General features: G+C 40.9%; 1 protein-coding gene across 1 annotated transcript in view; it reads left to right on the forward strand.

Annotated features, from left to right (window-relative positions):
* The window catches only part of LOC129708659 (leucine-rich repeat-containing G-protein coupled receptor 6), a 249491-nt gene extending 235279 nt beyond the window's left edge, over nt 1-14212 (forward strand). The window contains exons 13-18 of the mRNA XM_055654554.1: nt 1051-1122; nt 2900-2971; nt 5323-5448; nt 8843-9003; nt 10744-10824; nt 12069-14212. Coding sequence (XP_055510529.1) covers nt 1051-1122; nt 2900-2971; nt 5323-5448; nt 8843-9003; nt 10744-10824; nt 12069-13321 — 1765 coding nt within the window. The 3' untranslated portion in view covers nt 13322-14212. The remainder of the gene's footprint in view (nt 1-1050; nt 1123-2899; nt 2972-5322; nt 5449-8842; nt 9004-10743; nt 10825-12068) is intronic.
* Nucleotides 14213-26183: the final 11971 nt, after the last annotated feature.

The following is a 26183-nucleotide window of genomic DNA, read 5'->3' on the forward strand; positions in this document are numbered from 1 at the left end:
GGAGGAAACCCACATGATCAGAGGGAGAATGGACAAACTCCATGCAGACAGCAGCTGAGGTCAGGATCGAACCCGGCTCGCTGGTGCTGTGAGGCAGCGGCTCTACCAGCTGCACCACTGTGCAACCCTTGAAGCCGACATCAGAACCTGCACTTGGTGCAGAAGCAGCTTCTCTTTGCATTGGAATGGAGAGAAATGGCAGCAGGGAATGCAATGGAATCATTAAAATGGTGGTCAAGGCATAAATGACCTCAATGTCACTTGGTCAAGAGAAGAGGAGGTCAGGCTGTTTAACCGCTTATGATTCTAATCTGCAGGAAGGAACTGGAGGTAGATGCAAAATGCTGGAGTAACTCAGTGGGACAGGCAGCATCTCTGGTGAGAAGGAATGGGAGACATTTTCGACCATTCTTCAGGCACTGGAGACAAGGAACTGCAGATGCTGGAGGAACTCAGTGGGTCTCGGGGCTTCCAATTCTGGTTTAGACCTCCCAGTTCAGACCCAACCCCGATTACCTCTAGTTTCCCTCTCCCCTGACTCTCAATCTGAAGAAGAGTCTTGATCTGAAATGTCACCCATTCCTTTTCTCCTGAGATGCTGCTTGACTCGCTGAGTTACACCAGAATTTTAGTCCATCTATGCTTTTAATCTAGTGGACTTGTCTGAAAGGTGTCGGATTTCAGAGGAGAACGCGATCAGCCTGGACTTTAATGCCTCTCGTGATAAAATACCCAGGCGACCTATTCTTAGGCTTTACATGTAAAGAAATCCGTGGTAGGCTAGGTACCAGATGGCGACTGGTACCCAAGGAGACAGGTCGGTACCCTCAGGCAGAAATTGGAAAGGAAATTGATTGGGAAAAAAAATCAGATAATGGCAACTTATCTTCTGTTTAACATTAAGCCACTTTGTGAACATTTGATAAAAGTCACTTCCGTTATGTTTTGTCTTTTCTCATGCCAAAATGATTGATTTTTTTCTCTCTCTGTCCTCTGGAACAAGAATGATGTCTTGAAACCTTGATCCCATTGTCCCGTTTGTCTTTTCAGCGGCCTGCAGCACAATAGAATCACTGAAATCAGAGCTGACACGTTTCGACAACTAATGGCTCTGCGTTCTCTGTGAGTAGGTTTTCACATTCTTTCCTGAAGCAACCGTCCCCGATGAACTTGCACTGCTCTACTGATAAGATAGAAACCTGATTCCAGGCACCAAACTGGAACTCAATCACACAGCCAGTCATATAAAATAAAGATGCCTGTGAATGTTCTTTGTAGCTGTAGCATCAATTGCTCTCGCAACGGATGTTTTAAAATCTTTGGATACAAGGGCAAGAAACTGCCTCCTCATCCTGACTTGCGTTATCTTTTGTCAAGGCTATAAGTTACCTTTTGCCTCTATTCTGCTGTAAACAATCATATCCAATTAGAAAAGACAAAAACTTTCAGCCTCCAGCATGAAATGCCATAACTTGCAACAGTAAATACATTTTGTCCGTAGTCATTTGCTCCTTTTGTGTTCATTGTCCTGATTCAACAAGCTGTGTGGGAAAGTGACTTTTTCTCACAGATGTAACCCTCTGTTACAAAACATTAACCCCTTGTAAACAATAGCTCATCGGCATCTTATGTTACAAGTCACCAACGCCTGTTAAGCTGTTTAACCTGGTTTCTAATATTATTCCTTGTAGCTTATGGTGTCTGTGTTATAAAATAACTATTTATTTGCCTTGAAAGAAAGGAGAACAGTTCTGGCTGTTCAATAGGCACTTCAAGAACACTGTCATTTTCTCAGTCACAACTTATTCATGTTTCCTTTACTTAGTTTAGTTTAGTTTAGTTTAGTTTAGTTTAGTTTAGAGATACAGCGTGTAAACAGGCCTTTCAGACCACCAAATCCACGCTGACCAGTGATCACCCATACACTAGTTCTATCTTACGCACTAGGGACAATTTACAGTAGCCTATTAACCTACAAAACCTGCTCATCTTTGGAATGTGGGACGAAACCGGAGCACCCAGAGAAAACCCACACGATCACAGGGAGAACATACAAACTCCATACAGACAGCACCCATGGTCAGGATTGAACCTGGGTTTGTGGAGCTGAATGACAGCAACTCGACCACTGTGCCACCGTGCCACCATAATTGTACACCATTGATGTATATGGAAGCGAGTAACCTGGCTGATGATCAATGAGAGGCTTGGTACTCTCCCAGTCCATAGTTCAGCAGGTCCTTTGGTGAACAAAGAGCAGCACAGGTTGGAACTGAAACCATCGGTGAGTCACATGTGAACATAGAATTAGATGATCAAAAAAATGTAATTAAAGGCTGTGAGTGCAGTTCGTTATCAATTGAGGTTGACTTTACGTGTAAAAGTCATATGTTTTCAGTTTCATTATAACACTCAATGGGTTGCAGCTGAAGATACAAACAAATGCCGGAGTAACTCAGCAGGTCAGCCAGCATCTCTGAAGAGTCTGAAGATGGGTCCCGACACAAAACATCACCCTTCCTTTTTCTCCAGAGATGCTGCCTGACCCGCTGAGTTACTCCAGCACTTTCTGTCTCTCTTTGGTTTGCAGCTGAATATCTGTTTATTGTGTGGGAGCAAAATATGTTTTGCTTGACAACCAATCCTATTTCTAGCCTCCAAAATGTGGTATTTTGCTTAAGGTTAACCCACGACAGGGTGGTGATAAAAAAAATAGCTTTAAAAGGTAAAATTCAGGAAATTCCTGACCTAGAATTTAACAGAATATTTTTGATGCAGACTGCACCATATTATATAATGCATGAAATCATTATTTAATCCAATCACTAGTGTAAAATATAGAGCATCACAAATGAGATATCAGATATTTAGCTGATGGTGATATTTGTTTCCTTCCCAGGGACCTGAGTTGGAACGATATAGCATTCATTCACTTTGACGCTTTTTCGTCATTGCGTTCTTTAAAAAAGTTGTAAGTATTTTCATTTACTGTGGCTTATAAAGTAACAATTGAAACTGAGTAAGAAAGCATGTGAACTTATCTATAAACATGAAGTATTAACGTTTAATATCATTTCATATTAACATAGACAATTATTTCCAGAATTTTTATGATTTTGGCCATAGTTAATAACATTTAGCTATATGCAAACATTTGGAAACAATAATGTGATAAATAACATGGATTTAACATACATAGCTTCTGCCACAGAAGGTAGTTGAGGCCAGTTCATTGGCTTAAGAGGGAGTTAGATGTGGTCCTTGTGGCTAAAGGGATCAGGGGGTATGGAGAGAAAGCAGGTACAGGATACTGAGTTGGATGATCAGCCATGATCATATTGAATGGCAGTGCAGGCTCGAAGGGCCGAATGGCCTACTCCTGCACCTATTTTCTATGTTTCTATAGGTCTTTTTTACTTAAAACATTAATGTCCAGGTCACATGCAGCATTTCCCATACTTTAATATGTCCTGGGATTCATATGTAGTTTATTAAAAGATATCATTTCTGACTAACAATATTTAGAGAGTCTATGAATTCGTCTCATGGAGTTGTGTGACATACCTCAGGGTTCTACTGTGGCTTGCTCTGCACACTACTGGAGTTCTCTGCTTTTTGTATTGTTAATATGGTACACATGAGGAAACATAGGAGAAGCCTAGGAAACAATGGGAGGAGGTTTGCGATCATGTAGACTTCAGCAGGTGACGGCTGGAGAACGTTTGGTGAGAAACTCATAAATTATCATAAATTTGGCGTTAATAAAGGGAAACTCAGCCATTGCCTGTGAGCTGTCGCTATCATGGTAACTTTGAGCAAATTTGAGCCCCATATCTGAGGAAGGATGTGCTGGCTCTGGAGAGGATCCAGAGGAGGTTTACAAGAATGATTCTAAGAATGAGTGGGTTAGCATATGATGATTGCTTGACAGCACTGGGCCTCTTCTAGCTGGAGTTTAGAAGGTTAAGGGGGGAACTAATTGAAACTTACAAAATAATGAAAGGCATAGATAGAGTGGATGTGCAAAGGATGTTTCCACTGGTGGGAGAGTCTAGGACCAGAGATCGTAGCCTCAGAATTAAAAGGCGCTTTTTTAGAAAGGAGGTGAGGAGGAACATCTTTAGTCAGAGGGTAAGTAATCTGCGCAACTCATTGCCACAGAGGGCTGTAGAGGCCAAGTCAGTGGATAGTTTTAAGGCAGAGATAGACAAATTCTCGTTTAGAACGGATGTCAAGGGTTATGGGGAGAAGGCAGGAAAACAGGATTAGGAGGCAGAGATCAGCCATGATTGAATGGCAGAGTAGACTCGATGGGCCGAATGGCCTAATTCTACTCCAATAACTTGTGAGCGTGAACTTCTCTTCGGAACCAATCTGTGATGCCAATAATAAATATGATGATTGTGGAGGTTGGGGCCAGTGGCAATGTGTGATCAAGAGGGTGATTGGAGAAAGGGCAAACATTAGCTGACTGGAAGATTTTATTTGACTTGGAGTAACTTTCATGGATTCAATTTTTACTGCTTTGATCTGAGCATTTGAATTTTATTGTAAACTGAAAAAAAATATGCTCCAACCAAGCCTTGAAGGAGGGTCTTATAGAAACAAGGAACTGCAGATGCTGGTTTGCACAAATGGGCACAAATTGCTGGAGTAGCTTAGTGGGTCAGGCAACATTTCTGTAGAACATGGATAGGTCACAACCATCTTCAGAGTGAGCTTCTTCCTTGGTAACACAAGAGCACGGACATTTGGAGCAAGGAGAGGCCATTCAGCCCTTCAAGCTGCACCTCCATTCAATATGATTGTGTAGCCTTTTCCTGTTTTCTTTGAACCGCATTCAAACCCATCAATTTCCACAATATTTCCCTACTGATACTGATCGCCTTCAGATCCTCTCTCCGAGATGCCAGGGTGGTGTTGGGGGAAGATATGATTGTGGAATTTAAATGTTTTTTTGATACAGGGAATGGAGGGATATACTTGATCATGTGCAGGCAAAGGAGATTATTTTAACTTGCCGTCTTGTTTGGCACAAACATTGTGGATCGAAGGGCCTGTTCTTCTGCTGTACTGTTCTATGTTCCATATTGTTTTCTGCTATAGGCAGGAGTTCTTGTTTGTTTTAACTATTTTGTATAATCAAAAGCCCTTTAGTTCTTATTTAGATATATCACAGCTAGGAATCAAGTTAACAGATCAGTATATAGAAAAAGAAAATGTGCATTTCTATGAGTGAATTAAATATCTCATTTGCTGCTTAGATATTCATAGCAAATTCATTCTTCATTGCAAATCTTCAACATATTCACTATCTGGCAGGGATCTCACATTCAACCAGCTTTCTTCCCTCCCGTTGAATGGACTCAGTGGACTAACACATCTGAAGCTGAAAGGAAACATGGCACTATCAAAGTCCTTTTCAGAAGAAAGTTTTCCCAAGCTGAGGTAAAAAAAATCCAAAATGTTTATTACTAGATCTTGACATTTGCACCTTCTCCTTCAGAATGGCATTATTTTTCTTTTGACCATTTATATTACGGGCATTTCACCTACAGAAGTGACATAAACTTAAAGGTTTATCTTTTTATAATAATTGATTCATTTACAACAAAGAATAATGGCTTATGTCTTTATATGCAGCGGTGATGGACAGATTTTGAATGTATTTGGGAATGACTAAACTTAAGCCAAATGGACAAAACATATGTGCAGCTGGTTATGATATCATTCCATCCAGTGACCAAAATTTACTGTTCTCTTGGCTCCTTTCAAAACACATAGATCAGTTGAAGCAGCAATTAGACTCAGTGAGGACCGTACAGGAACAGGGTGTGTGATAGACAGGAATTTCAGGGAGGTGGTCTCTCCATTGGTTCAGGCAGGTGGACAGGTGATGGCCAGAAGAGGCAGGCAGGGGGCAGGAATCTCTTGCAGCTAATCCCCTCCAAAGCAAGTACACTATTTTCTTAAAGAGCATAGAGGTGGATAAAACCCTGAGGCCTGACAATATGTATTCTGGGACTCGCTCAGGTAGGCAATTTGATTGGCATGGAATAGTTGGGCTAAATAACTTTATAATAATTTTATAACTCTGAATTGAAGAATGAATGCACAAATGGTAGTAAAAATAATGACAATCATCAAGTGTAGGAGGGAACTGCAGATGCTGGTTTGTACCAAAGATAGACACAGAAAGCTGGAGTAACTCAAGCAGCAACCCTGGAGAAAAAGAATAGGTGACATTTCAGGTACGTAGGAACTTTAGACTGAAAGTTATGGTGGGGGGGGGGGGGGATAAACTATGTGAGATTCTCCTCATATTAATCTTTGTTATGTTTAGTGAAGTAAAATATTTATACAGAAATATCCACATGTAAAATTCTACATTCATAACACAAAGGCATTGTAAATGTAGACAATTTAGAGGAAAAATTAAATTAAATGCAGACAATTTGTTCAACTTTAATCATTTGTCTCTGCTTTGTTGTGAAACATTGAATAAGAAAATTGAAGAAATTGCAAAGGAAGATTGTTATAGCAGACCAATGTGTATAGATGAGTTCAGTGTTATTTTCAATATGAGCAATTCATTTTAAAGAATAATTCCACATTCATCCTTTTTTCCATGGGAAGAAGATAGGGGAATTTAATTGTCTATGATCCATGGTTAAATAAGTCTAAATGAAGCTGAGAGCAAAATGCCTTCTGTCAACGAGTCAAAGAGTCATGTTGTCATACAGTGTGGAACCAGGCACTTCGGCACAACTTCCCCGACCACTCCGACCAACAGGTCCCATCTACACTAGTCCCACCTGCCTGCATTTGGCCCATAACCCTCTAAACTTAACCTATCCATGTACCTGTCTAAATGTTTCTTAAATGGTGCAATATTGCCTGCCTCAACTACCTCCTCTGGCAGTTCATTCCATACACCCACCACCCTTTGTGTAGAAAATGTACCCCTCAGATTCCCATTAAATTTCTCCCCCTCACATTAAACTATGTCCTACAGTTCTCGATTCCCCTACTCTGGGAAAGAGTCTCTGTGCTTTTACATGAATTATAACTCTCATAATTTTTTACACTTCTATAAGGTCACCCCTTATCCTCCCCTGCGCTCCAAGGAATAGTGTCCAAGCCTGCCCAACCTCTCCCAATAGCTCAGGCCCTTGAGTCCTGGCAACATCCTCTTAAATCTTCCCTGCACCCTTTCCAGCTTAATAACATCTGTCCTATAACATGGTGACCAAAACTGAACACACTATGCTAAATGCTTTAACGAAAAAGTCTGAGATTACTATACAGTATGAGAGTATGACTCCAATGATTTAAAGTTAATTTAAGCAAATCAATCATTTTACAGTGTAAATGTGTCATCTAAAAATGTTGAAGCCATAAAATGTTCCTGTTTAACAGGAGAAATCGCTAATAGTTTGCTACAATACCAAAATGATGATATAATTAAAGCCTTAGGCTAACATATATCTAATGAGAACACAGAAGACATAAACAAATGTCCTGATTAAGTGCTAAGGAAAATTAGTTCCTAATGAATCTCTATAAAATAACTTTCTCATTTGTGGTATTTACAGCAATGCATATCTGTGTAATATAAATTACTTTATGGCAAAACAAGAAATATTGATCCCAGCATTTCATATTATTATTTTGTTGTATGATTATTGTTACTTAGAAGCACACAAACCATTGAGGTTATATTACATTAATGGCTCCAAGTTTACAAAGAAATATCTGCCCTCACTACAGTTCGTTTTAAATGCTCCTTCCATCATGCTGTAATTATGGCACCCATTGGATAAAGAAATGGCTAATATTCATGGACTCAATTGCTTATGCTCAATAGTTGTACGTATGTACATCACCCGTAGAGAACATCACAACTGAGTTCATTGAAATATGGAACTTGTGTGCAGAGTAACAACTGGGTTTTGAGTAAAGTTGTACTACACAGTGCACTGAAATGTTCTATCATGTCATTGAGTTTCTTGGTCATTTTCATTCCATGAATCCATTAACAATGTTGTAGCGTGGTACCCACGTGGGTTTCCTCAGGGTGCTCTGATTTCCTCCCACACACCAAAGACGTGGGACATGTTTGTAGGTTAATAGGTCTCTTTAACTTGCTCCTGGTGTGTAGGGAATAGATGGGAAAGTGGGATAACATGGAGTGAATGGGTGATAGCTGGATGGTGTGTCCTTAATGGGCTGAAGGACATTTTTCATGCTGTATCTCGAAACTAAACTCAATTAAGTTTTGATAACAGTGAGTATTATGCTCCTCAAGTCTGTTCTGCCTTTCAACAAGATTGTGAGTAATTATCTACTTCAAGCCATCTTTCTGCCTGATCACCAAATCTTTGATATGGTCTCAAACCGCTGGTATTTTCTCAAGGAATTTATTGTCCATTATGTTTATGCTGAGAGATACAATTGTCCTTTTGACACTCATTATATATTTGCTTTCCACCATGGTATCTTACATACTGCAGTTCCACAATTTCACAGTTTAAACCATTCATCGGGTATTTTAACATTGCACATAAAATTAGCAGTATAAAGTAAAAAATAGTGCATTGTTTTACATAATGCAAATAAAATGGCAGTCTTATTGTAATACTAAAAAAGCAAAGAATTCATTGTCCTCAGATACTGCTCATATATTATATAATATATTAAATTAATATAATTTATTATATATATATATTACTGGGTATATATATGTGTGTGTGTGTTTTTATATATAATTATTATAATATGAAAAATGGTTAATTGTTTCGCTTTAATAAAGTAATTGGAAGATGTTATACCTTGTATGCAGGGTCCTGGAAATGCCATTTGCTTATCAGTGCTGTGCATATGCATCATGCAAAAATAACCACAAACAGCTCAACCTGTGGGATGCAGATGCGACGATACGTGACGATGAAGATGGGCAGAAAAGAGCAATGGGAGTATTTCCTATCCAGCCAGAGAGCAACTGTAATTATTTTATTACCATTCTGGGATTCTACGTATTCAGACCATAGATTGTACTCTTTTTTTGGATAGAGGTGATGTTCAGAACGGGTGACAATCTACTATAAGGGATTAGCTGGTAGAAATGCTGCCTCAAGACACCAGAGATTCAATTCAATCCAGACCTCGGGTGCTGTCTGTGTGGAGTTTGCACGTTCTCCCTGTGAACACGTGGATGTCCCACAGGTGCTCCGGTTTTCACCCACATCCCAAAGACGTGCAGGTTTGTAGGCTAATTGGCCTCCATAAATTGCTCCTAATGTGTAGACAGTGGATGCAAAGGTGTGATAACATAGAACCAGATTCAGATTCAGATTCAGATTCAATTTTAATTGTCATTGTCAGTGTACAGTACAGAGACAACGAAATGCATTTAGCATCTCCCTTGAAGAGCGACATAGCAAACGATTTGAATTAAAAAAAAATAATAAGTGTCCGGGGGGGGGGTGATTGGCAGTCACCGAGGTACGTTGTTTAGTAGAGTGACAGCCGCCGGAAAGAAGCTGTTTCTCGACCTGCTGGTTCGGCAACGGAGAGACCTGTAGCGCCTCCCGGATGGTAGGAGGGTAAACAGTCCATGGTTGGGGTGAGAGCAGTCCTTGGCGATGCTGAGCGCCCTCCGCAGACAGCGCTTGCTTTGGACAGACTCAATGGAGGGGAGCGTGGAACCGGTGATGCGTTGGGCAATTTTCACCACCCTCTGCAATGCCTTCCGGTCGGAGACAGAGCAGTTGCCATACAATACTGTGATGCAGTTGGTAAGGATGCTCTCGATGGTGCAGCGGTAGAAGTTCACCAGGATCTGAGGAGACAGATGGAACTTCTTCAGTCTCCTCAGGAAGAAGAGACGCTGATGAGCCTTCTTGATCAGAGTAGAGGTATTGTGGGTCCAAGAGAGGTCATCGGAGATGTTGACTCCCAGGAACCTGAAGCTAGAAACACGTTCCACCTCCGTCCCGTTAATGTGGATGGGGGTGTGCGTGCCACCTCTGGACTTCCTGAAGTCTACAATGAGCTCCTTGGTCTTCTTGGAGTTAAGGGCCAGGTTGTTGTCAGCGCACCATGCTGCTAAGTGCTGGACCTCCACTGTGCACTGGTGATCGATGGTCAACATGGACAGGGCCAAAGGACCTGTTTTCATGCTGTATCTCTAAACTCTAATAGGATTTAAAGTTGATCGCATTCTAAAATACACCTTGCCTTCCATCAACTTGTAGGTTAATGTGCCTCTGTAAATTGCCCCAAGTGGGCAGGGAGTGGATGCGAAAGTGGGCTAACATAGTGTGAATGGGAGATCAATGGTCAGCGTGGACTTGGTGGGCCAAAGTCCTGTTTGCATGCTGTATCTTTCAATCAATCAATTTCTGCACGTTGTTGATAGCTCTGTGCAGAATTGCTTGCTCCAAAGTGGAAAGGAAATGTTCATAAGAGCAAATATTCCTGCGCCTGAAACTATAATATTTAAGTTGGTAGCTAACAAGTTTCAACTGTGGGAAACCACCCTCTAATGTACTATGTTAAAATCTAGGCTTATATTGGGGAAATTATTTGGGAAAATCTCAATATAATTGTACTTTTAAAGATATACTGAATGTAATGTTATGTTATGCTCACAAAGCTCACATATGTTTATGTTTCTATTGCTATAGCTAAAATTCTCACAACCCCCCCACTAATACTATTATTTATTCTTATAATACATAGATTACTTGCATATGGATGACTTCCAGTTGGATGTGGAAGATCCCAAACTACATCCCAGTATTCAGTGCACACCTGCGCCAGGTGAGTTACTAAAATATTTCAAAGGCAAATATAATACTTAAATGAGCATAACAAAGATTTTGAAATTAAAAAGTAGATACGAGGAACTGCAGATGCTGGTTTACACAAAGTACTGGAGTTACTCAGTGGGTCAAACACCATCTTTGGAGAACATAGATAGGTGACGTTTCGGGTTGGGTCTTCCACCTATCACTCACCAGGATGTGTCCTGCCCCTCTCTTTCAGTTTTATCCCCCCCCCCCCAATCCCCCCACCACAATTAAAAACTTTTTGATAGCACACATCAAAATGCTTTTCACTATCTCGATACACATGACAATAATAAACATTTAAATTAAACAATCCTCATTTAGATACAACCTACAATCCAGTGGAATTAATATCGATTTCAAGCATCCCTGCATTCCCTCTTTCTCTGTCCCTCTTCCACCCTAGTCGCCTAGTTTCCTCATCTGTCCCTTTCCCACCCTAGTCGCCCTGCTAGTTTCACTGTTCATATCCCTTTGCTATTGCCTCCTCCACAGCCAACAATGGACTATTGTGGGCTCCTTGGCCATCGGTGCCGGCTCTGATTTGTTCTGAACATATTCATACCTCTAAGGGCCTGTCCCACTTGGGCGTCATTTGAGCATCATTTACGCAACATCATTTACGCGTCACGATGCACAACGCGCGCATGGTGCGCATTACGTGCGCATGGTGCGCATTACGTGCGCATGGTGTGTGGTGACGTAGGCAGGGACGCGTGGTCGCCGCGGCGCCCCAGGATTTTGGGATGTACAAAATCTTCGCCCGCCATCTGCGTGGTGCGCAAATAACGCCCAAGTGGGACATGCCCTTTAATTTCCCTCTCCACTGATTCTGTCTAAAGTAAGGTCTCAACCTGAAACGTCACCTATTCCTTTTCTCCAGAGATGCTGCCCGACCCAGAGTTGCATTTTGTGTCCATCTTCACTGAAATAAGGGCCTGACCCCAAACGTCACCTTTCCATATTCTACAGAGATGCTGCCTGACCCGCTGAGTGCTCCAGTGCTTTGTCTTTTTTTTTTTATTTCAAAATTAAATATTTATTTAACCTACAACCTATCTGTTTCAGATTAAAGTGCCAGATATCTGTAATCTTTTTGTACAAATGTGATTTTAAAAATGCTACATCATGACAAACACAATGATTCAACAAGGTTTGAGTAACAAGAGCTGCATATTATTATTTCTGTTTTCTAATGTGATTTTTTTTTTGCAGGTCCATTTAATCCATGTGAATACCTCTTTGAAAGCTGGATAATACGCCTCGGAGTTTGGGGGATTGTTCTTATCTCTGTGGTGTGCAATGGTCTAGTCATCACAACTATATATGCGTCACCCAGCTATCTATCTCCAGTGAAATTTGTGATAGGTTTGATAGCAGGGGCCAACATGCTGACAGGGTTGTACAGTGGCACCTTGGCAATTGTTGATGCAATGACCTTTGGGCAATTTGCAAAGCATGGTGCAGAATGGGAGACGGGTATGGGATGCAGAATCACCGGATTTGTGTCTGTGTTTGCCTCAGAAGCATCTATACTGTTCCTGACTCTGGCTGCCGTTCAGTGCAGCATCTCTGTGTCCTGTGTCCGTGCCTATGGGAAATCACCATCTTTCACCAGTGTGAAATTCGCTGCCTTTTGCTGCACAATCCTATCATTCAGTGCAGCTGCGCTGCCTCTCTGCTCAGTCGGTGAATTTGGGACCACACCACTTTGCCTCCCATCACCTGTCCCTGGTGGGAAATCTTCTACTCTGGGCTTCATGGTAGCTCTGATTATGATGAATACCCTTTGCTTCCTTGTTATAACTGGAACCTACACCAAACTTTACTGTGACCTAATGAAAGGGGAGTTTGATAGCATCTGGGACTGTGCCATGATTAAGCATGTGGCTTGGTTGATCTTCACCAACTGTATTCTGTATTGCCCCGTGGCCTTTCTTACATTTTCTTCCCTACTCAATCTTTTCTTAATCAGTCCGGACGTAATTAAATCGATCCTCCTCGTGGTTCTTCCCCTGCCCGCTTGCTTAAACCCCTTGCTTTATCTGTTATTCAATCCACATTTCAAAGAGGATCTCCGCATGCTCCGGGAGTGCAAATGGCAGAAGCGGTGCCAGTCTAAACAGACCAGCCACGATTCCCTCAGCTCAGAAGATGTCGACAAACAGTCGTGCGATTCCACCCTGGCGCTGATGACCTTTGCCGATAACGAAATCATCCTTGATCCATCTGAAAGCCTCGGCATGCTGTCAGGTCATCACCAGATGATGCACGCGTACCCCTTTCCACCTGTGACTCTAATTCCATGTCAACAGAGGAAAGACAAGGAAGAAAACTGCTCAACGCAACAATCCTGTCTCACTGATGAGGAGCTCTTAATTGCTTCAGAGAAGACAGAGCAAGCACATAACAAGATTCAAATCAGTTTCTATCCAACCAAAGGACCTTCATTCACATCAAATGTATAAATGCTTGAAATGCATAATCCCAGGAGGGTCCCCAAACACTGGGAATCACCTCATGATATAAAGAACTGATTAAGAGAACAGCAGATTGATTGCGATCATCAGCAAAAATCTGTTCAATCAGTCAACAAAAGGCATTGCCATAAATATAAGGAAATAATGGATAGGCAGGAGATGATTTTTGGCTGATATGTGTGAATAGCAAACCTGAGTACACATATGAGCCAGAAACCTATGAACCACATTTTCTGTCGGCTTATAAAAGTAATTGCGAAACATTAAGAAATAGTTCCTTTCACATTGTTAAGTTAATTAAAGGGAAAATCTATTAGCACTTGAATCTTAATGAACCAATGTAAATGTATTCTGTGTTGAACCCATTGGCAGCTTGCTGAGGTATGGCAATGTAATGTTTTATAAACTCTACATTATATTTTTACAATATTAATATGACAAATTACTCCAGCAAAGGGTAAATAGTTGAAATGTTCATCTCACATAGTATCATATTCAGATAGAAAAGCATAAGTACATGGTGCCTTTAAAGTGCTGATTTAAAAAAATATTTTGGTATCTTTGTAGAAGTAAATGTTAAATGAACAATAGAAATATATTTATTACAATAGAAACCTTTCTCCATAGAGACCTTTATAAATCCTTCTTTTTCGTACAATCGGACCACAGAACAGATGATGTATAGTAAAACTACCTCTTACTAGTACGCTATATATTGCTTTACTGACAAAAATGTTACTTTTTATAAGAACTGTTTAAACTGCTTAGTTGTAAAAATATAGAAAGTTATTTGGATGTACATATGTTATGTACTGTACTCTGTTTTTATGAGACTAAAATTAGCAAATTGATGTCAAAGTAAATCATTCTTTTCTTACACCCGCTTTGTGGTCATGCATTGATATCCTAACGGGCTCCCGTTCCATTTTTATCCTTTTTTTAATTCAAAAATATTTATTCAAATATTAAAATAATATATCCAATACAGTCAAAAACAAAACAGAAACCACCACCATAATACACGTCAAACGATAAACGACTATACAACTATGTTACAATCCTTGTCAAGGTTGCATTCAACACCCCTGGGTGGCCAGCGATCCTGGAAATCCCCAGGGCACCCGTGGACAGCGTGTAATCCCTCTCTAGCTCCACCTGGGCATGGATGTAGCCCCGGAAAAGAGGCAATGTGATCAATTCTGTGTTTGTTTATATAATAAGTCAGTGCAGGTCAGGCAGCATTTCTGGACAACAGGGTAGGTGGTGGTGTTTTGGGTTGGAACCCTTCTTCAGACAGATATGGTGAGGAGGGTTGGGGGGGTGGAAAAAAGTTGAGATTCTCATCCAACACCATCACGATCAGATGTGTGGCGACCCAAAAAGTCACCTATCCATGTTCTCCAGGAATGCTGCCTGACCCGCTGAGTTACCCCACTTTTATCCTTTTTTGTAAACCAGCATCTGCAGTTCTTTGTTTCGACAACTCTGTTATTTACCTTTTGAAGGTACATCAATAGCCATTATGGTAAAAGAGAAAATAATCCAGAATGTATTCCTGTCAGCATATAAAGAACACATTCAACACCACCTTTGCTAGCAATATTATTGCCAGCTTACAGATTAGTCTAATTGAGCTGTTGTAAGAGAACATCTAGCTCGCAAACATGGTATTAATGAATTATTGAGGATATTGACTTGAAATCCATGAGACCTTATATCAAATATGAAGCTAATTTGTCCCCGGCCGTTATAATCTCTTTTCACTAATTTACTAAACTATTATATCACTTATGTCTCATGTCTCCAGCAGGAAATAGCTCCTCTGAGAGGTATAACTGTGGTATTGCAGATCTATCCATGATCTATGCGTCCTTGGAGGGTGATAATAAATTGGGAGCATTGAAATGGATGCGGTGCAGTAAATAGTCAGAGACCCATGTTGGATCCTGACTATGGGTGCTATCTGTACAAAGTTGCATGTTCTCGCTGTGACCACGTGGGTTTTCTAAAGGTGCTCTGGTTTCTTTCCATATTCCTAGGACGTACTAGTTTGAAGGTTAATTGACTTCTGTAAAATTGTCCCTACATGTTTACGATGGAACTAGTGTATGGAAGATCGCTGGTCCAAGGTTGTTTCCATGGTGTATCTCTAAACTAAATTAAACTAAACTAAACTAGTAGTCAACATAAACATACAAATTCACTGATTTATACAATTAAAATATTTATCTCTCTGCATTGCTATATTAAGCAGTTACAATGATAGCAACTATTAACATTCTATGTCCCAAAACATAATGACTGACCTAGATGTAGAAAGATGTAGACTGACCTTTTGGCTCCCTGGAGATGCATTTCATTCCCATTACAGCACAGTTGTGGAATCAATCTGATCCACATGGAATGAGATTGTCAATATTCAGCTATGTTGCAAAGTAAAGCATTTCACCTTGACATGGGCACAGAAGCTTTATCTGTCTTACCCCTGTAATGTAAGGGTGCTCTCTCCACTCACTGATCCAAGTCCTTGTTTTTAGTTTGGTTTAGAGATACAGCGTGGAAACAGGCCCTTCAGCCCACCGGGTCCGCACCGACCAGTGTTCTCCGCACATTAACACTATCCTACACACACTTGGGACAATTTCTCGGTGAAACCCAAGAGGAAACCCAAGATCTCGGTGAAAACCCACGCAGGAACGGGGAGAACGTACAAACTCCGGGCAGACAACACCCGTAGTCGGGATTGAACCCGGGTCTCTGGCGCTGTAAGCACTGTAAGGCAGCAACTTTACCACTGCACCACCATGCCGCCATATCCTGCATCCTTGAATCCTGCATATATTTTGTTACAATCCCGTAACAAAACCTTTTCTTGCATGGAAGGAGCACTGGTAATATTGGTTGAAAAAAATAGTGCAAGTGGAACTCAGCGAGTCCGTCACCATTCATGGAGGGAACGGACAGGCGATGTATCAGGTTGGGACCCTTCTTCAAACTGATTGGAGAAAGGGGTAGAAAGCTGGGGGAAAAAATGGAAATGAGAGGGGGGTTCATGAGAAAGTCTGACAAGTGATAGGTGGATACAGGTGAGGAAGTTTATTGACATGTGGGTGGAGTAAGTGACAAAGGATTGAGGAGAAAAGAGGATGAAAGGGTGTCAGTTAAGAAAAGGAGGCGTGCAATGTAAAACCAGAGGGAGGGTTACAGGTGGGATAAGGGGATGGGGAAGTAGAGGGGATAAAAGGAAATGGGGGGAATTCGAGGAGGAGAGATGATTATATGAAGGAGGGGCAAGGAGAGGGTGTCTGGGGGTGTGGTGGGAAACCGTGAGAGAAATGGGTGCACACCGATGAAGACTGGAGAAGGGGTTGGGAAAGAGAAGAGGCGGCAAAGTATATTACCTGCAATTGGAGAATTCAATGTTCATAGCATTGGGTTGAAAGCTACCCAAGCAAAATATGAGGTGCTGTTACTCCAGTTTGCCTGCGGCCTGAAACTGTTGGTTATGGGTGTAACCATAACTATTTCCGTATCGGAAGAAGAATTCTAAATGTTATCATCTGGGCTCCCTTTGCGTCGCAACAAGTTTCTTCAATCAGTAGCTGATCCATATTAACCAGGAATAAGTCAGAAATTTTCTCTGCTTTACTCGAGATCTGGATTCCATTCACGTCAGAAATTTCTGATGTAGGTGATAATCTAGGTGGATGGCAGAGGACGACATAAGAAGAATCAGGCTCAATTTCAGCGTTTGTTAGAGTCAAATTACCACTCACAGTCCAGACTTGCATTTGAATAGCAACTACGTTGTGTAGTGAAAATGAGGTACAGTGGAAATCTGAAATAAACATTGAAAATGTTGGAAACACTCAAAAGGTGAGACGGCAGAGAAGCAGGGCAGCACAGTAGCACAGCGGTAGAGTTGCTGCCTTACAGCGCCAGAGACCCAGGTTCGATCCTGACCACGGGTGCTGCTGTACGGAGTTTGTACATTCTCCCAATGGCCGCGTGGGTTTACTCCATGTACTCCGGTTTCCTCCCACATTCCAAAGATGTGCTGTGTTTGTAGGTTAATAGGCTTCTGTAAATGTTCAAGAAAGAACTGCAGATGCTGGAAAATCGAAGTAAGGCAAATGTGTTGGAGATACTCAGCATCCAAACTTCTGAAAATTGTTCCTAATGTGGAGGATAGAACCAATGGATCATTGGTCGGTTTGGACTCAGTGGGCCAAAGGGCTGTTTCCATGCTATATCGCTAAACTAAACTAAACTAAACTAAACTAAACTAAACTAAAAAGAGCTAATATTTCGGGTCTAAGACTTTTATAGGGGACATTTAGTTTGTGACAATAGAAAACAATAAGAATAGCATACACAATACAAGATATAGTGTATGCAAGGAGTATATATCAAGAGAGTCGTGTCAAGAGTGTCTTATTGTCAGATGTCCCAGATAGAACAATGACATTCTTACTTGCAGCAGCACAACAGAATATGTAAACATAGTACACTGTAAACAGTATAGTAAACGAGAGAGAAAATAAAAAGTTCAATGTGCATATACACACACACACAAGTACACACACACACCCACACACACATATATATATATACACACATACTCAAAAAACAAACAATAGTAGTGCAATAATAATAATAATAATAATAATAATAATAATAATAATAATAATAATAATAGCCTATTGTAGTTCAGAGCTTATTTAGTGTTTAATAGCCTGAGGGCTGTAGGGAAGAAGTTGCTCCTGAACCTGAACGTTTCAGTTTTCAGGCTCCTGTTCCTTCTTCCTGATAGCAGGGGTGAAATGAGTGTGTGGCCGGGGTGGTGTGGGCAGTGTTTGCTACTTTTTACAGTCTTTTCAACTCCTGGACGTTCAAGTTGCTGAACCAGGTTGTGATGCAACCAGTCAATATGCTCTCTACTGTACACCTGTAGAAGTTCAAGAGAATCCTCTGTGACATACTGAATCTCCGTAATCTTCTCAGGAAGTAGATGCGTTGATGTGCTTTATTTATAATTGCATCAGCGTGCTGAGTCCAGGAAAGATATTTGGAAATATGCACGCCCAGAAATTTGAAGTTTTTGACTCTCTCCGCCGTAATCCCGTTGATATAAACAGGATTGTGTGTCCTCATCTTTCCTCTTCCAAAGTCCACAATCAGTTAATTGGTTTTACTGATATTGAGAGCCAGGTTGTTGTTCTGGCCTGCTCATCACCATCTGTAATTCGTCCAACAATGGTAGTGTCGTTGACTGTGGTCTGTGGATGAGGAATTTGAGGATCCAATTGAATAGGGATAAGCAGAGACCCAGTTCATTGAGATTGGTAACCAACTTTTTTTTTAATCAAAAATATTTATTCAAATATTAAAATAGCATTTACAATACAATAAAACAAAACAGAACCCACCACCATAATACAAGACAAACAAATATGCAAAGTAAATTGCTAAACAACTATATTGCAATCCTTGTCCAGGATACATTTAACCCCCTCGGTGCCCAGCGGTCCCAGAAATCCTCCAAGGTGCCCGTGGACAGGGCGTAGTCCCACTCTACTACCACCCGGGTGCAGACGTAACCCCGGAAATGGTAACCAGCTTGGAGGAGATGGTGGTATTGAATGCTGAACTGTAGTCTATAAACAACAGCCTGACATAAGTGTTTTTATTGTCCAAGTGATCCATTGAGGAGTGGAGAGCCAGTGAGATCACATCCTCCGTTGACCTGTTGTGACGGTAGGCAGACTGTAATGGGTTGAGGTTCTTGTTGAGGTAGGAGTTTATATTCACATTGATATTCACCATAACCAACCTCTCAAAGCACTTCATCACCACAGACATTAGTGCCACCAGTCGATAGTCGTTGAGGCACGTCACCTTATTGTTCTTGGGCACAAGTATTATTGATGCCCTCTTAAAGCAGGTGGGAACCTCAGACTTCAGTGATGAGAGGTTGACAATGTCTGCAAAAACTCCAGCCAGTTGGTCTGCACAGGTTTAAAGAACTCGACCGGGTATAACATCAGGTCCACGCGCTTTCCGAGAGTTCACCCACCTGAAGGATCTTGAAATGAAATGAAATGATTGAAATGAAATGAAATGAAATGAAATGAAATGAAATGATTCAATTTATTGTCATTGTCAGTGTACAGTACAGAGACAACGAAATGCATTTTTAGCATCTCCCTTGAAAGGGAGACACAGGGCGTCGCGGTGTGCCCGCGCCTGCCGCCATAACATTCCATTACAGGCAAAGGGGGGTGAAGTGTCTTGCCCAAGGACACAACGACAGTATGCACTCCAAGCGGGATTTGAACCGGCTACCTTCCGGTCGCCAGCCGAACTCTTAGCCCATTGTGCTATCTGTCGTCCTAATCTTCTGACGTCGGCCTCTGTGACTATGACTGTAATATATAAGGAATCACAAGCGAATGAACTGAAAATTAATTGTTAGTTGACATAAATTTCACAAGTAAAGTAATCATCCAGTTGAGTTACTCCAGCACTTTGTGTCTATCCTTGGTATAAACCAGCTTTGTAGTTCTTTTCTACACATCACCTATCTATGTTCTCCAGAGATGCTATCTGACCTGCTGAGGTAGTTTAGCACATTGGATGTATTTTGTAAACCGGTATCTGCTGGTCCTTGTTTCTAGAATTCTAATAAGATGTATTTACAAGAACAGTTACAAGACTCAGGAAGCAATGGTGTCTATACTGATGTGGAATATGGAATATGTTCAAGCAAAGAAACTGGGAGAAAAGCAATTCCGAAAACCAATTATTTTAGTCATTATGAAAGCTTACTCCCAAATATGTAAGTCAGTGGAAGGGGTGGTTTTGAAAAGCAGCCAGGGTCTTTACCTGTATTAACTAGCTTAGATGGGATATCTTAGTCGGCATGGAAGACTTGGGCTGAAGAGCCTGTTTCAGTACAGTAAGACTCAATGACTATTAACAAGGAAATCTCCATGAGTTCATGTTTATGAACATGTCCTCAAATCTATTTACAAAACCATATATACAAGACCAATGCACGTCACTCCCTTTTTGAAGATAACATCTGTAAACTTTTTACATACTTATAAATAGTCATTTCAGACTCAATCTGTTGATTGCATTCCTTAGTCGATTTGATCTCATCATTTGTTTACCTGACTCTGATGTTGTGCTCAGCCCTAAAACTAAGGGAGTTAAAATCTCTTGATTCACTGTGATCTTTGAATAATAAGAGAGTGGCACAGCCAATGGAACTGCTGCCTCACAGAGCCAGAAATTTGGATTTGATCCTGACCTTGGGTGCAGTCTGTGAAGTTTCCATGTTCTCCCTGTGACCATGTGGGTTCTTATTACATGCTCCAGTTTCCCCCCACATCTCTGTGCTGGTTTGTAGGTTTGTAAAAGTGGCCCTCAGTGTGTAGGCAGTGGATAAGAAGTGGAGTGACAGAGAACAAGTGTGAACGAGTGATCGATAGTCGATGTGGATGCTTCATCTCCAAACTAAACAGTGTACATTGTACAGGCATCGGGAGCAGACCAGGGTTATGCATTACCTCAGTGTCATAAGGTCATGTCATAAGTATTTTGAGGAAGGACACTCTTGCTATTGAGGGAGTGCAGCGCAGGTTTACAGGGTTAATTCCCGGGATGGCGGGACTGTCATATGCTGAGAGAATGGAGCAGCTGGGCTTGTACACTCTGGAGTTTAGAAGGATGAGAGGGTTCTCATTGAAACATATAAGATTGTTAAGGGCTTGGACACACTAGAAGCAGGAAACATGTTCCCAAATTTGGGGGAGTCCAGAACCAGGGGCCACAGTTTAAGAATAAGGAATAAGCCATTTAGTACAGAGATGAGGAAACACTTTTTCTCACAGAGAGTGGTGAGTCTGTGGAATTCTCTGCCTCAGAGGGCAGTGGAGGCAGAGAATTCCTGATTCTCTGGATGCTTTCATGAAAGAGCTAGATAGGGCTCTTAAAAATAGCGGAGTCAGGGGATATGGGGAGAAGGCAGGGACGGGGTACTGATTGGGGATGATCAGCATTAATCACACTGAATGGCAGTGCTGGCTCGAAGGGCCTAATGGCCTACTCCTGCACCTATTGTCTATTGTTTATTGTATTAGGAGTAGAATAAGGGCATTCGGCCCATCAAGTCTACCCCCCATGCAATCCTGGCTGATCTATCTCTTCCTCTTAACCACATTCTCCTGCCTTCTTCCCATAACCTCTGACACTTGTACTAATCAAGAATCTACCTACTCTGTCGTAAAAATATCCACTGACGGCCTCCAAAGCCTTCTGTGGCAAAAAATTCCACAGATTCCCCACCCTCTAACTATAGACATTTTGCCTCATCTCCTTCCTAAAAAAATATCCTTTAATTCTGAGGATATGAATGAATGAATGAATGAATAAGTTTATTGACCAAGTATTCACATACAAGGAATTTGCCTTAGTGCTCTGCCCACAAGTGACGTGACATACAGTGACAGTTAGGAATGATACATAAAACATTAAACATTAAAAATAAAACATTATTGATTAAACATGTGCATTAAATATGTGAATTAAATTATTTTAATGACCTCTAGTCCTAGACTCTCCCACTAGTGGAAACTTCCTCTCCACATCCACTCTATCCAAGCCTTTCACTATTTCAATGAGGTCCCCCCTCATTCATCTAGAAGTTAGTACAGGCCCAGTGCTGACTAAACCTCATCATAAGTTAACCTACTCATTCCTGGGATCAATCTTGTAAACCTCCCCTAGACTGTCTCCATAGCACATCCTTCCTCCGATATGGTGCCTCAAATTGCTCACAATATTCCAAATGCAGCCTTTCCAGCGCCTTATATAGCCTCAGCATTACAGCTGTTTTTGTATTCAAGCCCTCTTGAAATAAATGCTAGCATTGAGTTTGCTTTCTTTACTCCCGATTCGATTTTCAGATTAACTATCTTGCACCAGCACTCCCAAGTCCCTTTGCACATCCGATTTCTGGATTCTCTCCCCATTTAGAAAATAGTCTACGCCTTTATTCAAGCTACCAAAATGCATGACTCCACACTTCGCTACACTATATTCCATCTGCCACTTCTCTGCCCACTCGCTCAACCTGTCCAAGTCCTTCAGTAGAGTCCCTGCTTTCTCTACAGTACCTGCCCTACCACTTATTTTCGTGTCATCCGTAAACGTAGCCAAAAAGCCTTCAATCCCCTTGTCCAAATCATTAATATACAACGTGAAGAGTAGCGGCCCCAATACTGACCCCTGCGGAACACTGCTAATCACTGACTGTCAACCAGAAAAAGTCCCCTTTATATCCATTCTTTGTCTTCTGCCATCTGGCAAACCTGCTATATATGCTGGTATCTGTATCTGCCCTTCGATACTGTGGGCTCCCATCTTCCTTAGCAGCCTCATGTGTGCACCCTATCAAATGTTCATGAAAATCTATGTAAACAACATCTACTGACTCTCCTTTGTCTGTCCTTTTATTTACTTCTTCAAAGAATTCCTGCAAATTTGTCAAGCAAGACCTCCCCTTCACAAAGCCACGCTGACTTCAGCCTACTTTAGCGTAAATATAGTATAGTGTCTTCAGTTCTGCTCTTGTGATCATTTTAAGGATATTTTGACGATTTCCAAGGTAAACTAAATGCCTTTGCAGGCTATTATTCAGACAAATTACCTATGTGGCATTGCTGAATATTGGACATGCACACTCACTGCTGTGATGACTCGCTCTTATTCAGTTGAGGTTCTTTATCTCTTCCTTGAAACATTCCTTCCCATCCAACTGACAAGGCTCTGCTCACCCAGCTGAGTTAGGCTGCACCAGGATCAATCACATCTGAAGATATAGTCATGAAGTCGTAGAGTTATAAGGATCGGAAACAAGCACTTTGGTCCAACTCATCAATGCTGACCAAGATGCATAACTGAGCTAGTCCCACAACCTGATGCCTGGCCATTATCCCCTCAGATCCTTTCATAGTCAGGCAACAGTCCAAGTGTCTTCTAAATATAATTGCCTTCACCACTCCCACACCAACCCAGGCAGCTTGTTCTATATCTGCCCTACCTCCTACACTCTGTGTCAACACATTGCCTATTGGGCACCTTTTTAATCATTCACCTTAAACCTATGTGCTCTAGTTTTAGACTCCTGTTCTCTGTGGAAAAGACAGTGGCTATTCACCTTTTCCTTGCCCCTCATGATTTTATATGCATTTATAAAGTCATTGCTTGGCCTCGTATGCTCTAAGGAAAAATAATTCTTGCCCTTCCAGTCTTTCATAAGTCAAACCCTACAATCCTGGTAACATCCTCTGAAGAAGGTTGTCTACCCAAAATGTCACCCATTCATAAGTTCATAGGTTCTAGGAGCAGAATAAGGCCATTCGGCCCATCAAGTCTACACCGCCTTTCAATCGTGGCTGATTAATCTTTCTCTCTCAATCCCCATTTTCTTGCTTTTGCCTCATAACCCCTGACACCCTTACTAATCAAATATCTGTTGTTGGCCTCCACAGCCGTCTGTGGCAATGAATTCCACAGATTCACCACCCTCTGACTAAAGAAATTCCTTCTCAACTCCTTTGTAAAGTTGCGTCCTTTTATTCTGAGGCCTCTGGTCCTAGACTCTCCCACTAGTGGAAACATCCTCTCCACATTCACTATCAGGCCTTCTCTCCAGAGATGCTGCCTGACCCACTGAGTTAATCCAGCATTTTGTGTCTATCTTTGGTTCTATCCAAATCATTTTTGCTCCCATTTCAATTTAATGACATCCTTCCTCTTACTTTTCTGTCTCCAAATTGGAGTTTGTTTTTGAGAATATGTGTCAATAATCAGATAATCATTTCTTGAATTGTTTAAAAAAAAAAGGTCCAATTGCTTACAAAGTAAATATATAGTTGCATCAGAACGTAAAAGTAAATTCACCTGCTGGACCAAAGTACTTGAATGATAATAAACCACTTCAGTTTTTTATGGTGGCATCATGCACTCTATTTGAACCTGGAATTGGGTTACATTAACACAAATTGCAAATGTGTAACACAATCCATTCAAATGTTAAGCATTATATTCGCAGCTTTAATCCATTTGAAAAAAATGTTCCTCCATTCATATTAAGTGTGCAAAGTTCTTATCCTGGAGGTTATTTACAAATAATTCCAGGGAACCAAAGAAAAAGGAAGCAAAGAGGGGAAGACTTGTTTTGAAGAGGTTTTAGGTTAATCTAATCTTTGTTAGTATTGTAATTGAAGCATTTGATTATTACACCACCATAAATTCTACTCATTAGATTTTAAACAACTAAATGTGAACAACAGCTTGTTTTAATTGATCTTACCAAGTTTTGTTTACTGGTAAAGTTTCCTGTCTGAATGGTCTCTCCCAAAAGGCCACCACTGGTATTCAAGCAGTGTGTGGTCTACATACTTTTGTTCCACCAGTAGACAGATTCAATTTGTGGCACTATCATCTAACCCTTATATTTGAACTAGATGCTGTTTCGCGATGTGTCTAATTTTTCCTGTGTGTGGCATTCGGATGGAAGTAATTTCTGTACAGCAGTCTTGGCATTATCCAGTCTCCAGCTTTATCGTCTGCTCATCACCCTTGCTATTACTTTGTGGCTTTCTGCTATTCATATATGGGGCACTATTTCCTCTGTAAGGGATAACTATCTGGCCCCCATTCTATTAATTCTTTTCAGCAATAGATAGCAAACATCACGCACAATTAATTGTTTCTAAAACTTATAGGAAATATTTTTTGTATATACATACTCTAGTATCATTCAGTTTGCCAGAGTTTCTGTCGGCAGAATTATTGGGGAAACATTTATTGAGGAAAAATACACGTGGTGAAAGCAATAAAATATAGAAAGGAGAAATTCAAAGAATTTTTTTTTGCAGAAAGTGAATCAAGCTAATTGTATTTAACCAGCCTTTTGAAAGAATCATTAAAGCATCCCTTGGACTTTTGCAAAGACAGTAAATGAGAGGATAAATAGAGAGAAAGTAAATCAACAAAACAGTTTATTTCTCCATTCACTGCATATCAGCCAGATCGGAGTTATCAGCAACATTCATTAAATGGTGTAGTTAATAACTTTCAAAAACACTTTAAAAGAGTATTACTAAATAGACAGAGCCACATAAGAAAGTGTTGTGATAGGTGACCTGGCTAAAGAAGTCTTTAAAGATGGAGAAAAAGATAGAGAGGCAGAAAGGTTTATGGAAGGAATTAAATGTATGCCAGACACTATGAAAGGTCATGCATGCTAATGTGGATCATGGACAGAAGGACAGAAGTACCCAGTTCATTTTCACAATTGGCACAATCTTGCCTTCAGTATTCAGGAGAACAATTTTGTTGGGGTAAAATAAGAAAACAGGCACAATGTAATACTATTTCCAAGCAGATATGTTTCATGCTTGTGCTGTGGATGAATTATTTTTGCTTATATCTAGTTTGCCGATGTCTAGTTTATACTTGTGACTAGTGGTGTATCTCATGTTTCGGCACTGGGCCCATTACTGTTTGTCATCTATATCAATGATTTGGATGAGAATGTACTATGAGAATGAGAATAAACTAAACTAAACTACATGGCAAGATTTGCAAGTTTGCAGATGATACAAAAGTGAGTGGTAATGCAGAGGGTGAAGAAAGTTGTCAAAAATTGCAGCAGGATCTTGATCAGTTTGCCAGGTGGGCTGATTAATGGTTGATGGAATTTAAAACAGAGAAATGTGAGGTGTTGCATTTTGGTAAGTTTAACATGGGCAGGACACACTCAGTGAAAGGCAAG

This window comes from Leucoraja erinacea, chromosome 24, assembly GCF_028641065.1.
Source record: "Leucoraja erinacea ecotype New England chromosome 24, Leri_hhj_1, whole genome shotgun sequence".
NCBI classification, from domain to species: Eukaryota; Metazoa; Chordata; class Chondrichthyes; order Rajiformes; family Rajidae; genus Leucoraja; species Leucoraja erinaceus.